The sequence below is a fragment of the Rhinoderma darwinii genome, chromosome 13 (genome assembly GCF_050947455.1).
Source record: "Rhinoderma darwinii isolate aRhiDar2 chromosome 13, aRhiDar2.hap1, whole genome shotgun sequence".
NCBI classification, from domain to species: Eukaryota; Metazoa; Chordata; class Amphibia; order Anura; family Rhinodermatidae; genus Rhinoderma; species Rhinoderma darwinii.
The window spans coordinates 63,370,224-63,387,023 of record NC_134699.1 but is presented as its reverse complement, the minus strand read 5'-3'; the positions used below and the strand labels follow the sequence as shown (position 1 = coordinate 63,387,023).

Sequence of the window (16,800 nt, the reverse complement as noted above, 5' to 3'; positions counted from 1 at the left end):
TGGTCCACAGTTGAAAGCTCTTGCGAAAGGGAAGGGTCACTCCTTTCCTCAAACGAAAATACCCAATCCCAGTTTTAGGTCCTTTTCGTTTTCAAAAGAAAGAGGTCCCCAAAATTCTGAAAGAATAAGCAGTGACGGTCCAGACCTCGCCAAGACAACCCGGGTAACTTAAAAAAGAAGCAGAACCCAGAACCCAATGATTTATGACGCCAGAGCTGTAAAAGCGCAGGTGGGAGGAAGACTACATCTTTTTTTGTCCATTTGGTCCAAGACCTCCTCGGACGAGTGGGTGTCCTCCACAATTCAAAGGGGGTACTCCCTAGAATTCAAACGCTCCCCCACCCCGTACAAATCTTTCATCAATCAAGCAACTCCAGTATTGATTGATCTGGTTCAAGAATTTATAAAGAAAGGAGCCTTGGAATTGATCCCATCCAAACAAAAAGGGAAATTAGTATATTCCAGAATTTTTTTTCTTGTCACAAAACCAGAAAAAAAAAATAAAATAAAAAATGGCGCCTAATTATAGATACACATTACATATCTAAACAAGTTCTTGAAAGAAAAAAAAAAACGAAAAAAATAATTCTAGATGGAAACTATTTGATCTGTCCTTGCCATTCTTCAAAAAGACAGTTTATGGCATCCATAGATCTAACAGATGCATATCTACATGTTCCCATCTTACAAAGCCACTGGAAATATCTCAGGATAGCCATCCAGAACAAGTCACAAACTCGTCACTACCAATTCAAGTGTCGCCCGTTCGGCTTCACCTCAACACCTCGGGTGTTCACCAAAATTGTGGTAGTTCTCACTGCAGCTCTTCGTCTCCAAGGGGTAACAGTGATTCCATATCTAGACGACTGGCTGATTGTCTCCCCCTCCAAAGAAGATCTTATTCTCCATCTTCAAGTAACTGAGAGCTCTGAAAGATCATGGGTTCCTGATAAATCAGGAGAAATCTCAACTCACTCCGGTCCAGGAGATAAAGTTCTTAGGGTTCCTGATCAACTCAAAATGTATGTCCCTAAGATTATCTGTAGAAAGGAGAAGGAGAAGTGACTGACTTAATCTCAGACCGCAGAGTCTCTATCTGGTCATCCATGAGGGTACTGGGGCTGTTAACATCATCCATAGACGCAGTTCCCTGGGCCAGAGCCCACATAAGATATTTACAATCGAACATACTGGCCCTATGGAACCAGAACCTGACAAGTCTAGACAAAGTCATCTCTCTCTCCACACCATGAGAGATCTACTATGGTGGCTAAATCCCCTCAGACTTTCTCTCAGGCAGAACTCTGACTCCTCATCCTCAGGTGACTCTCACAACGGATGCATCCTCTTTGGGCTGCGGTGCTCATGTAGAAAATCATTGGATCCAACAGTTATGGTCACCTCAGGAGAAGTCTCTTTCATCCAACCTAAGAGAATTTAAAGCGGTCAAGCTAGCACTTCATCATTTTCACTCTGTCCTTCATAATCTCAATGTCCTGGTCCAGACAGACAACCTGGCATCAGTCTACTATATAAACAAACATGGCGGCACGAGGAGTCATCAACTTTCCAAAGAGTGCAGAGCTATAATGACATGGTCCGAATACAATCTTCTGAATATTCGGCAGCTCATATCCGGGGTTCTCTCAAGCAGTCTGGCTAAGTCGGAACACTCTACATTCAGGAGAATGGAGCCTGAATCCAGAGATATTCAGACCGATCACCATGAGGATGGGATTACCAGATCTAGACATGACGGCATCATGGGACAACACGAAAACAAAAATTTATTTTTGTTCTCTGTCCCCAATAGGTCACACAGTGGCCATAGACAGTCAATCAGTTGGTCCAACAAGTTGATCTATGTCTTCCTGCCTCTTCCTCTAATTCAGAAACTCCTCAAGAAAATCTTAGATGAGAAATCAGAAGCCGTCGCAGTGATACCCTTCTGGCCACGCTGGGCTTGGTTTTCTCTTGCATTATATATTTCGAGAGGCAGATTCTGGAAACTGCCAGCCCATCAAGACCTCCTCATCCAGAATGGTTACTGTCACCAACAGGTCCGCAACTTACATCTGACAGTTTGGAGACTGTTTTAGGGACTCCCGCTCAATCAGGCATGTCAGAAGTGGTCATTAAAACACTACTTGCGGCTAGAAAACCAGCCACCATTTCTGTGTACAATAGAGTCTGGAATATCTATAAAAACTGGTGTGTCTCAAACTCCGTCTCTATGGACGTTCTCGCATCCCTTCTTCAATTTCTCCAAGAAGGTTTCAACAAAGGCCTTAAATACAACACGCTGAAGGTATACTGCACAGCCATAAATGCTCAATTAAAATCAACATTTTCTAATCCGGCTCTGATCCGTAGATTCTTCAAAGCTATAAGAAATCTAAAACCGGAGGTTCATAATCCTGTTCCTTCATGGGATTTGTCCTTGGGCCTCCAAGCATTGACAGGTCCTCCGTTAGAACCTATTCTCCAAGCGAGCCTGAAACACATATCCTTCAAAACTCTATTCTTAGTGGCAATCACTTCGGTAAAGAGAGTAGGAGAACTGCAGTCCCTGTCATGCAAAGAGCCGTATCTTCATATATTACATGACTGCATCATGTTTTAAACTCTTCCAAATTTCAGACCTAAAATTCCTTCTGCGTCACACGTTGAATAGGAAATTATCCTAGCTGTCTTTTTTTCCTGAACCAGAATTGGATCATCAAACCTCTCTACATACTCTGGATGTAAAAAGAGCAGGGCTCTCATACCTTCAGACGACTCAACCATTCAGAAACCTTATTCTTACAATTTCATGGCAAAGCCAAAGACCAGTGAAGCTACCCTGGCTAGATGGATAAAAGACACGATCAGTCTATGTTATTCTCTGTCCGGGCAGATGGCTCCGATCCATGTAAAAGCTCACTCCACTCGTTCTATTGCAACCTCATGAGCAGAATTTGGTCTTATGCCCTTAGAACAGATCTGTAAAGCAGCAACTTGGGTATCACCTTCAACCTTCATCCGTCACTATAGGTTGGACGTTTCTGCTCCCGTGTGTTCAGCCTTTGGCAAAATGGTGTTAAATAAAGCGATTGGATCTCCCACCCCATAAATATTGCTGTACAAATCTCATATGTGTGCTGCCGACGGACGATCAGGAAAGCTGAAATTTGCTTACCGAAATTTTCATTTCCTGGAGTCCGGAGGCAGCACAGCTTCCCACCCTAATTCATTATTTTAACTGCTACATACCATACAAGGAGGTGGGGTTCCCCTGGGCCTTATATAGGAGGTCCTTGCATTACTAGTTAATTGGTTATTGCTTGTTAACCTGTTCTCTTCTAATTATATCTAGGGAGATAACATCTCATATGTGTGCTGCCTCCGGACTCCAGGAAATGAAAATTTTGGTAAGGAAATTTCAGCTATACTACTGCTCCCTATATACAAGAATATAACTACTATAATACTGCTCCCTATATACAAGAATATAACCACTATAATACTGCCCCCTATATACAAGAATATAACTACTATAATACTGCTCCTATATACAAGAATATAACTACTATAATACTGCACCTATATACAAGAATATAACTACTATAATACTGCCCCCTATATACAAGAATATAAGTACTATAATACTGCTCCTATATACAAGAATATAACTACCATTATACTGCTCCTATATACAAGAATATAACTACTATAATACTGCTCCCTATATACAAGAATATAACTACTATAATACTGCCCCTACATACAAGAATATAACTACTATAATACTGCTCCCTATATACAAGAATATAACTCCTGTGATACTGCTCCTATATACAAGAATATAACTACTATAATACTGCCCCCCATGTACAATAATATAACGCCTATAATACTGCCCCTATATACAAGAATATAACTACTTTGATACTGCTCCTATATACAATATAACTCCTATGATACTGCTCCTATATACAAGAATATATCTACTATAATACTGCTCCCTATATAAAAGAATATAACTACTATAATACTGCCCCCTATATACAAGAATATAACTACCATAATACTGCCCCTATATACAAGAATATAACTACTATAATACTGCTCCCTATATACAAGAATATAACTACCATAATACTGCCCCTATATACAAGAATATAACTACCATAATACTGCCCCTATATACAAGAATATAACTACTAGAATACTGCCCCTATATACAAGAATATAACTACTATATTACTGTTCCTATATACAAGAATATAACTACTATAATACTGCTCCCTATATACAAGAATATAACTACTATAATACTGCCCCCTATGTACAATAATATAACGCCTATAATACTGCCCCTATATACAAGAATATAACTACTTTGATACTGCTCCTATATACAATATAACTCCTATGATACTGCTCCTATATACAAGAATATATCTACTATAATACTGCTCCCTATATAAAAGAATATAACTACTATAATACTGCCCCTATATACAAGAATATAACTACTATAATACTTCCCCCTATATACAAGAATATAACTACCATAATACTGCCCCTATATACAAGAATATAACTACTATAATACTGCTTCCTATATACAAGAATATAACTACCATAATACTGCCCCTATATACAAGAATATAACTACTAGAATACTGCCCCTATATACAAGACTATAACTACTATATTACTGCTCCTATATACAAGAATATAACTACTATAATACTGCTCCCTATATACAAGAATATAACTACTATAATACTGCCCCCTATGTACAATAATATAACGCCTATAATACTGCCCCCTATATACAAGAATATAACTACTATAATACTGCTCATACATACAAGAATATAGCTACCATAATACTGCTCCTATATACAAAAATATAACTACTATAATACTGCCCTCTATATACAATAATATACCTACTATAATACTGCTCCTATATACAATAATATAACTACTATAATACTGCCCCTATATACAAGAATATAACTACTATAATACTGCTCCCTATATACAAGAATATATCTACTATAATACTGCCCCTATATACAAGACTATAACTACTATAATACTGCCCCTATATACAAGAATATAACTACTATAATACTGCCTCCTATATACAAGAATATAACTACTATAATACTGCCCCTATATACAAGAATATAACTACTATAATACTGCTCCCTATATACAAGAATATATCTACTATAATACTGCCCCTATATACAAGACTATAACTACTATAATACTGCCCCTATATACAAGAATATAACTACTATAATACTGCCTCCTATATACAAGAATATAACTACTATAATACTGCCCTATATACAAGAATATAACTACTATAATACTGCCCACTATACAAGAATATAACTATTATAATACTGCCCCCTATATACAAGAATATAACTACTATAATACTGCTCCCTATATACAAGAATATATCTACTATAATACTGCCCCTGTATACAAGACTATAACTACTATAATACTGCCCCTATATACAAGAATATAACTACTATAATACTGCCTCCTATATACAAGAATATAACTACTATAATACTGCCCTATATACAAGAATATAACTACTATAATACTGCCTCTATATACAAGAATATAACTACTATAATACTGCCCCTATATACAAGAATATAACTACTATAATACTGCTCCTATATACAAGAATATAACTACTATAATACTGCCCCTATATACAAGAATATAATTACTATTATACTGCCCTTTATATACAAGAATATAACTACTATAATACTGCTCCTATATACAAGAATATAATTACTATAATACTGCCCCTATATACAAGAATATAACTACTATAATACTGTCTCCTATATACAAGAATATAACTACTATAATACTGCCTCCTATATACAAGAATATATCTACTATAATACTGCCCCCTATATACAAGAATATAACTACTATAATACTGCCCCTATATACAAGAATATAACTACCATAATACTGCTCCTATATACAAGAATATAACTACTATAATACTGCCTCCTATGTACAATAATATAACGCCTATAATACTGCCCCTTATATACAAGAATATAACTACTATAATACTGCCCCTATATACAAGAATATAACTACTTTGATACTGCTCCTATATACAATATAACTCCTATGATACTGCTCCTATATACAAGAATATAACTACTATAATACTGCCCCCTATATACAAGAATATAACTACTATAACACTGCTCCTATATACAAGAATATAACTACTATAATACTGCCCCTATATACAAGAATATAACTACCATAATACTGCCCCTATATACAAGAATATAACTACTATAATACTGCCCCTATATACAAGAATATAACTACTTTGATACTGCTCCCTATATACAAGAATATAACTACTATAATACTTCCCCCTATATACAAGAATATAACTACTATAATACTGCTCCTATATACAAGAATATAACTACTTTGATACTGCTCCTATATACAATATAACTCCTATGATACTGCTCCTATATACAAGAATATAACTACTATAATACTGCCCTCTATATACAAGAATATAACTACTATAAGGGTATGTTCACACGCACTAATTACGGACGTAATTCTGGCGTTTTTGCCCCGAATTATGTCCGAAAATAGCGCCGAAAATAGCGCTGACAAACATCTGCCCATTGAAAGCAATGGGCAGACGTTTGTCTGTTCACACGAGGCGTAATTTACGCGCCGCTATCAAAAGACGGCGCGTAAATAGACGCCCGCGTCAAAGAAGTGACCTGTCACTTCTTTGGCCGTAATTGGAGCCGTTATTCATTGACTCCAATGAATAGCAGCGCCAATTACGTCCGTAATGGACGCGGCGTTCAAGCGCCTGCACATGCCGGTACGGCTGAAATTACGGGGATGTTTTCAGGCTGAAACATCCCCGTAATTTCAGCTGTTACGGACGCCCTCGTGTGAACATACCCTAATACTGCCCCCTATATACAAGAATATAACTACTTTGATACTGCTCCTATATACACAATATAACTCCTATGATACTGCTCCTATATACAAGAATATAACTACTATAATACTGCCCCTATATACAAGAATATAACTACTATAATACTGCTCCTATATATAAGAACATAACTACTATAATACTGCCCCTATATACAAGAATATAACTACTATAATACTGCCTCCTATATACAAGAATATAACTACTATAATACTGCCTCATATATACAAGAATATAACTACTATAATACTGCCTCATATATACAAGAATATAACTACTATAATACTGCCTCATATATACAAGAATATAACTACTATAATACTGCCCTTATATACAATAGAACTACTATAATACTGCCCCTATATACAAGAATATAACTACTATAATACTGCTCCTATATGCAAAAATATAGTAGTTATATTTTTGCATATAGGAGCAGTATTATAGTAGTTATATTCTTGTATATAGGGGGCAGTATTATAGTAGTTCTATTCTTGTATATAGGGGCAGTATTATAGTAGTTATAATACTGCTCCTATATACAAGAATATAACTACTATAATACTGCCCCTATGTACAAGAATATAACTACTATAATACTGCCTCCTATATACAAGAATATAACTACTATAATACTGCCCCCTATATACAAGAATATAACCACTATAATACTGCTCCCTATATACAAGAATATAACTACTGTAATACTGCCCCCTATATACAAGAATATAACTACTGTAATACTGCCCCTATATACATCGTGTTCCAAATTATTAGGCACATTGGATTTAAGTGTCATAAACATTTAATTATTAGTTTTTCAATGAAACTCATGGATGGTATTGTGTCTTAGGGCTCTTTGGATCATTGTAATCAATCTCAGACACCTGTGATAATTAGTTTGCCAGGTGTGCCCAATCAAAGGAAAACTACTTCAGAAGGACGTTCCACATTATTAAGCAGGCCACAGGTTTCAAGCAATATGGGAAAGAAAAAGGATCTCTCCACTACCGAAAAGCGTGAAATAGTGCAATACCTTGGACAAGGTATGAAAACATTGGATGTTTCAAGAAAACGTAAGCGTGATCATCGTACTGTGAAAAGATTTTTGGCTGATTCAGAGCACAGATGGGTTCGTTCAGATAAAGGCATGAGGAAGGTTTCTGCCAGACAAATTAATAGGATTAGGAGAGCAGCTGCTAAAATGCCATTGCAAAGCAGCAAACAGGTATTTGAAGCCGCTGGTGCCTCTGGAGTCCCGCAAACCTCAAGGTGTAGGATCCTCCAGAGGTTTGCAAGTGTGCATAAAGCTATTATTCGGCCACCCCTAAACAATGATCACAAGCAGAAATGGTTGCAGTGGGCTCAGAAATACATGAAGACAAATTTTCAAACCGTATTGTTTACTGATGAGTGCCGTGCAACCCTGGATGGTCCAGATGGATGGAGTAGTGGATGGTTGCTGAATGGCCACCATGTCCCAACAAGGCTGCGACGTCAGCAAGGAGGTGGCGGAGGCATGTTTTGGGCTGGAATCATGGGGAGAGAGTTGGTAGGCCCCAAGCGAAGTGACCTCATTTGGACCCCCACATCAGACAATTACGAGCCCCAAATCCCTGAGTACACGGGCAGCCCTGGGATAAAATTTAATACGGCAGGGCTCAGTGAGATGGACGTTTTCAAGTTCTTCTTCAATGATTACTTTATAGAGCTTATGGTCTCCCAGGCAAATTTATATGCCCAACAGTATATTACTAAGAACCCCACATCATTTTATGCCCAATCCCACAGATGGACCCCTGTAGACGCAGCAGAGTTGGGCAAGTTCTGGGGACTGATCTTGAACATGGGGTTTCTGAAGAAGTCATCCATTAGGACCTACTGGAGCACAGACATCTTATACCACACCCCGATGTACCGCATGGCCATGTCCAGGATGCGTTATGAGGCAATACTTCACTACTTACAGTATACTGATAATGAGCAGTGCCCACCCAGAGATGACCCCAGTTTTGAACGTTTATATAAACAGAGACCCCTATTAGATCATTTCAGTGCCCGGTTTTCCCAATCATACACCCCCGAGAAGTGTATTTCCATTGAGGAGTCCTTGGTACATTTTAAAAGGGAGGCTTCAATTCCGCCAGTACCTGCCGAATAAGAGGGCAAGGTATGGTGTGAAGGTGTATAAGCTGTGCGAGAGTGCATCAGGGTATACTTACAAATTTAGGATATATGAAGGGAAGGATACCAGTATTCAGCCCCGAGATAACTCCCAGTAAAGGGGGGGGGTGACAAACGCCAAAATTGTGTGGGATTTGGTGCACCCACTGCTGGACCAGGGTTACCACCTCTACCTGGATAATATTTAGACCAGCGTCCCACTCTTCAACTGCCTCGCTTCCAGAAGTCCTGCGGCACGGCTAGAAGAAATCTGAGAGGCCTCCCTAAGACTCTGCAGGGCAAACACTCAGAAGGGGTGAGAGCAGGGCACAATCTAGCAGCAACATATTGTGTGTCAAGTACAAGGACAAGAGAGATGCCACACCAGTACCCATGTACCAGGACGAGGTACCAGTCCAGAGACCCCCAAACCAGACTGCATCCTGGACTACAATAGGTACATGGGAGGGGTGGACTTGTCAGATCAAGCCCTGAAGCTCTACAGCACCATGCGGTGTGGTATAAGAAGCTGGCCGGGCACCTCATACAGATGGTATTGTACAATGTGTACGTGCTACAGGCCGGAGGGGAACTTTCCTGGAATTTCAAGAGGTTGTTATCAAGAACCTAATCTTTAGGGACCAGGGAGGGGGGGCACCCAGTACTTCTGGAAGCGAGGCCACACGCATCGTACCAGGGCAACACTTTCCATAAAAGGCAGTTTATCGCCACAAATGGCAAATGGGGTATTGCTGCACTCAGGACAAATTGGGCAACAGAATAGGGTATTATATTCCTTGTGAAAATAAGGAATTTTGAGCCAAAACGACATATTATTGGAAAAAAAAATAAAACAAAAATTAATTCACAGCCCAATTCAAATACGTTCTGTGAAAAAACTGTGGGGTCTAAACGGTCGTCACAACTAGGGATGTCACGATACCAGAATTTGGACTTCGATACAGATACTTTGTGTAGTATTGCGATTTCGATACCAAAACGATACTTTACCAACAGTAATTAAAAGTTCTTCCATTTTCTGATGTGAGGCGCGAGGTGTGATTCATTTTGAATGTGCCTCACACTAATAGAAATTAACCCCATAATGTTTCTCAGTCATAATGGGTTAATGTGTGTGGTACATGATGGGGTTAATTACTATTAATGTGAGGCACATGGAGGTTAAATTCATCACACCTTGTGCCCCACAATAAGTTATAGAAAGCAGTTATTTGTTTTTTTTACAGCGTACACATCATAAATTACGCAAAAAAATAGTTGTGCCGGTTATTACGGCCGCGCCAATACCGAATATGTATATTTTATGTATTGAGACTTATTTCAATGTTTATTGTAAAAAATGTGTATGTGTATTTTTTTAATTTAATATTTTTACTTTATTTTTAAACTTTAATGTACTGGCATATATCTATATACGGATAGTAAACAGGCAGTTGTTAGGACATAGCTAAGTATGCCCTAACAGGAAATATGGTAGGACAGCCCTGGGGTCCTTCAATGGACCTTGGGCTATCTGACCATATATGGTATGTCCGTCAAACGCGTCACAGGGATTCCTGTGACGCATCTACCCCTTCTCATTTTTTCCTGAATGCTGCGGTGGTGGTCAGCTTTGATCGCAGCATTCAGGGGAATAGCGGCGGAGATGAGAGGTTTCTCTGATCTCCGCTGTTAGGGTATGTTCACACGGCCAAATTTCAGACGTATACGAGGCGTATTATGCCTCGTTTTACGTCTGAAAATACGGCTCCAATACGTCGGCAAACATCTGCCCATTCATTTGAATGGGTTTGCCGACGTACTGTGCAGACGACCTGTTATTTACGCATCGTCGTTTGACAGCTGTCAAACGACGACGCGTAAAAATACAGCCTCGTCAAAAGAAGTGCAGGACACTTCTTTGGACGTTTTTGGACGTAAAAAACGCCGTGAAAACGGCGCGAAAAATGCGAGTTGGTAGAAAAACGTCTGAAAAGCAGGGTCTGTTTTCCCTTGAAAACAGCTCTGGATTTTCAGACGTTTTTGTTGACTACGTGTGAACATACCCTTATAGAGCGGGGCTGCGGCTGTGTAATACAGTCATTGCCCCGCTCCTGACAGGAAGTGCACGCGCGGTCAGCCCGAGGTGATGCGACTGGCGCTGCACTATAATAAGCGGCGTCGCAGGCACTGAAGATAGAACATGGGGGTGTTTTGCAGCGCGCCCGCCATGTTCTGTCTTCAGCGCCGCCGCTTATTCGTGCAGCACTGGCCGCATCGCATCATCCTGACAGCGCGCACTTGTTATCGGTACTCAGGAGCGCGGCAATGGCTGTATCACACAGCCGCAGCCCCACTCTCATACATTCATGTGTCACTATACTGAGCTGTGCGGCTGCGCAGCTAAGTATCGAAATACATGAAATAACGGTATTGAACCGTTTGGGGATGCAGAGTATCGAAACAGTATCAAAGTTTCAATGCACCGTGCATCCCGAGTCAGAACACCCATAAATAAAATTCCTTGAGGGGTGAAGTTTACAAAACGGGGTCAGTTTTGAGGATTTCTACAATTTTGGCACCACAAGACCTCTTCAAACCGGGCATGCTGCCTAAAATATATTCGAACAAAAAAAAAGGCCCCAAAATCCACTAGGTGCACCTTTGCTTCGGAGGCCGGTGCTTCAGTCCATTAGAACACTAGGGCCACATGTGGGGTATTTCTAAAAACTGGAGATTTTGGGCAATACATATTTAGTGGTGTTTCTCTGGTAAAACGTTATTTTACAGAAAAAAAATTTATGAAAATTGAATTTATGCAAGAAAAATTAAATTTTGCAAATTTCACCTCCACGTTACCTTATTTCCTGTGAAATGCCTGAAGGGTTAAGAAACTTTATAAATGCGGTTTTGAATACTTGAGGGGTCTAGTTTTTAAAATGGGGTGATTATGGGGGTTTATAATACATAGGCCGCACAAAGCCACATCACAACTGAACTGGTCCCTGAAAAAAAAGACTTTTGACATTTTCTTTAAAATGAGAAATTGCTGTTTATGTTCTTGTAACGTCCTAGAAAAATAAAAGAATGTTCAAAAAATGATGCCAATATATCGTAGACATATGGGAAATGTGAACTAGTAACTATTTTGTGTGGTATTACCGTCTTCCTTACAAGCAGATACATTTAAATTAAAAAATATGCACATTTTTCACAAATAAACACTCAATGTATCGACCAAATTTTACCGCTAACAAAGCCCAATGTGTCACTAGAACAGTGATGTACCGGCTGTAGATCAAAGATGTTATAAATCAAATCATTGTTATAGAGAAGTTTATTAAAATGTTGTGGTGCCATAAAAAGGGGCGGCTCTCATCTCCTGACATGTCTGTTTTAGTAAATAATTGTATTCCCCACAAAACAATAATTCTGAAACATCTTTTCTTAGTACTCTGTGTTGTGCCGTTCCTCTGTTACTTCTCCTAGTAATGTATGAAACAATTGACAACTGGGTGTTACCAGTCGGGAATGTGTCCCTACACAGTCTGACCATGTCCAACCACTGCTGACAGATTGAGACCGTGTAGGGACACGCCACTTTGACAAGGCTAATGGGAACAAATGTGTTCATAAATTTCTAGGAGTAACAGAGGAATGGCGCAACTAGATGTCTAAGACAATATGTTCCAGAATGGTTTATTAGTTTATGGGAAATACAAGTATTAACTAAAATATACATGTCAGGAGAGGTGACAGCTCCTCTAAGTACAAGGAGATCGTTGCTCTATAAAGACTTAAAAGGAACTGATATTGGATAAAGTAGCTGTTACTGTCTCTGCACATCACAACGGTCAATTATTAGTCTGATAATTACAGAAATGGAATATATGTATCTTAAAAACAGATCTGACAAATTACAACTCACTTTATTATATAGGGTTTTATTTTCCATATTACAGTTTACATACAGAATTAAATCTTCATAAAAGGTGAGTCACGTGGTGAATCCATTACATTACTTATCCTGTATTACACTCCAGAACTGTACTCACTGTTCTGCTGGTGGAGTCACTGTGTACATACATTACATATCCTGTACTGATCCTGAGTTACAGCCTGTATTATACTCCAGAGCTGCACTCACTATTCTGCTGGTGGAGTCACTGTGTACATACATTACATTACTTATCCTGTACTGATCCTGAGTAACATCCTGTATTATACTCCAGAGCTGCACTCACTATTCTGCTGGTGGAGTCACTGTGTACATACATTACTTATCCTGTACTGATCCAGAGTTACATCCTGTATTATACTCCAGAGCTGCACTCACTATTCTGCTGGTGTAGTCACTGTGTACATACATTACAGTACTTATCCTGTACTGATCCTGAGTTACATCCTGTATTATACTCCAGAGCTGCACTCACTATTCTGCTGGTGGAGTCACTGTGTACAGACATTACATTACTTATCCTGTACTGATCCCGAGTTATATCCTGTATTTTACTCCGAAGCTGCAATTCTAATTTAAAAACACGTCCATCTTTGAACATCATTTTAAAACTTTGAACTTTTAATAAAGAATAATTTTATATTTAGTCACTGTGTACATACATTATCTTCTACTGATCCAGAGTTTCATGCTGTATTTTGCTCCAGAGCTACATTTACAATTCTACAGGCTTCAGATCTGTAGTTTCCCAGAATTCCTTGCCTGTTTAGTTTCTGCACAGCACTTGCTCGGGTGATTTACATTCTGGGAAGCTTAGTCTTTACACCAGGCACTAAAAAATATATATTATATGATGCAGGAGCAGGGGCATAACTGGAAAACACTGGGTCCCATAGCAAACTTTTGACTGCCCCCCCCTCCCCTGGGTGCCACACACAGCCCCCCCCCCTTGTGGATTCTGCCATACAGCCCCCTCTGTAGATAGCATCACCCCTCTTGTAGAAAGTGCCACACAGGCCCCCTGTATGCAGTGGCTCCCACCTGCCCCTTGTGGACAGTGGCCTCCACCTCCTGTGACATCATCACGCCAGCCTGCGCAGGGATCCAGTCCCTGCGCCTGATCTGTTGCAGGCCGAACGTGGCCTGTAGCCTAGTAAATGTGCCGTCACTAGCGCTGTAGTAGCGATAGCGGCGCCACCGGGCATGGGGGGGCCGTGTCGGCAGGCAGCACGGGCCCCCTCATGCCGCGGGTCCTGTAGCAGACACTATGGCTGCTACAGCGGTAGTTACGCCACTGTGCAGGAACAATAACTGTTGCTGCATTATAGAAGCCCAGCAAAGCAGATGGGGGTGCGTCTGATGGCAAACTTGCTGACTGTTTCCAAACACAAAACAGCAGAATTCTGTATGCAGCTCTGGGCTATAATACAGGCTGTGACTCAAGATTAGTGTGAAACAATTAAAACTACGTATTTACAAAAGTTGCACAACAACTTTTTGTGTAGCTCTGACATTTGATATTTTACGCATTCTTCCATTACATGAACCCGGCTTTAACAGAAATTAAACATTTATTGAGCCCATATGTTGCCCGTAGCATGAAGAGTACATCCAATTTCCTATGATAACCTTCAGTGTTTATATAAAGTGTTAACATTCCTTTTTGGATTGGGATATCCGCCCTGGTTTCTCGTTAGCTGGAATTGGAAGTAATCAGATTTTTTTTAGGAATATTTTCGATATTTCAGAACCAGCCTAATTTAAGACTCTTATCCATCCATTATCGCATACAACCAGCACTGGGTATAGTGCCTCTGTGAAGGTGGCATTGTAAGTATGTAAATGGGTCATAGGGTTACCCAGCTCATAAAAAGACAGCTGTCCTCCCGTATAATCTAGATATATCCTCAGTTTAGTGCTGGAAGGTCGGCATGCGAGTGGGATTTCATTTTGGTCATGTCTTATCGAATACTGTTCCCTTAATCTGCGCAGACTCCATGACTTGTTATTATTTCCAATATTGGAAGATTGTCCTTTTCTCATTATACTTGGATAGGTCATCCCAACTCTCCAGAGTCCCTCCTTACTTACTTCTATATCCCAGTAGAGTCTTCCTTTAGAAAAACTCTTCCTGCTTAAAACTATAGATTGCTCAAATCTCTCAGGTGTCTCGGGACGAGCCTGATTTACGTTTGGCGAGGAAGCAGTTTTTAGGTCATCTGAGACATGTACATCATTAGAAGCAGTGTCCACATCCAGTAATATGCCAGAAGCCTCCTGCACATAGTAACCCTTCTGTACACCTGAAATTATATTCACCACTCCAGTGTTCAGGGTCTGGATGATCAGATCTTCAGCCAGATCATCAGCTTCAATTGCTTTTATATTGCGGTCACTATCCCCCTCCATATTCGCGATGGTACCTGTGTGTGCTTGTAAGTAAAGTAAAGGATCCGGCGTCTGACACAGCTCTTCTATGGTAGATATTTTTTTGGACACGTTGTCCTTCTTTAATTCCAGCTGCTGGATCAGATCAGAGACTGATAGCGACACCTGCTCTTGTTGCTTCGAGATCTCCTTCAGAGCCTTGCTCTCCAAGTTATCCAGCTGCATCCTGATGTCACTTAACCGGACACCGACTCTCTCCACAATACCAGTTGCTTTTTCTGGGATGTGCCTTAGATGTTCCTGAAGACTCTGGACTCCCTTTTCAATCTCTTCCCTTTCTTCGATGATATTATCTTTAATAGTCCTTGCTTTTTCCTTTTTTTGTTCGTATGCTTCATTTAATAATTGAACTTGGTGTCCCCTGTGCTTCTCACCCAGGCAGCAAGAAACACATAGACATTCAGCATCCTCCGAGCAGTAATACATGAGCACCTTCTTGTGGGGAGAACATTTCCTGTTCCTGAAGGACTTTGTGGGTTGGATTAAGACGTGTTGTGGAGACTTGCTGTGTACGGTCAGGTGAAGGTCACACAGAGAAGCTTCGCACAAGAGACAACTTTTAGAAGCAAACACATATATGTGAACACAGTATGTGCAAAATACCTCACACTCCTCCTGAGATAGAAAACGCTCTGCTATGTTACACAGCGTGGTGTTCCTCTGCAGCACAGGACGCTCCCGAGACTCAGCTCTGCATTGAGGACAGGTATAAGCTTCCGATCCCTCCTGTGTATCCAGCACAGACTCAATACACTCCCGGCAGAAGTTGTGTCCACATCTCAGCGTTACGGGATCGGTGTAAAGGTTCAGGCAGATAGAACAAGTCAACTCGTCTTTCAGATGAGCAACAGCCATTGTTGTATGGTGACGAGAGGGACGTAGACTGAAAGCTTCCGCAGGGCGTGTTCTAGTTTTATGTTCACGACTCTAGAACGTTTGGTTTCCCTTCCGTGTTAACTCCTTGTATCCAGCATCATTCTAACCTCAAGATTAAAGGGTAACTAAACTTTTAAAAAAACTTTTCACATGTCTTAGTGACACTTTAGAAGTTTTAATTGGTCAGGGTACGAACACTAAATGTTGTAATATTTTCTATATGAAAAATAATAATTAGCAGACCCAACTCAATAACATACAACATTTAAATCCCCATTTACGGGACATATTAGGGACTGCCCGATCCACACAGAAAGGC

At 39.9% G+C, this 16,800-nt stretch overlaps 2 protein-coding genes across 2 annotated transcripts in view; both read right to left on the bottom strand.

Annotated features, from left to right (window-relative positions):
- The window catches only part of MYH10 (myosin heavy chain 10), a 153,959-nt gene that overhangs the window by 100,567 nt on the left and 36,592 nt on the right, over positions 1–16,800 (bottom strand). The gene's annotated exons all lie outside the window — the stretch shown is intronic.
- LOC142665379 (E3 ubiquitin/ISG15 ligase TRIM25-like) lies at positions 14,134–16,494 on the bottom strand. Its single transcript, XM_075845042.1, has one exon. The coding sequence runs from the start codon at positions 16,458–16,460 to the stop codon at positions 14,913–14,915; it is 1,548 nt and encodes a 515-aa protein (XP_075701157.1). The 5' UTR covers positions 16,461–16,494; the 3' UTR covers positions 14,134–14,912.

Coding starts and splice junctions, on each gene's coding strand:
- LOC142665379 (XM_075845042.1), bottom strand. CDS start 16,460: ATGGCTGTTGCTCATCTGAAAGACGAGTTGACTTGTTCTATCTGCCTG.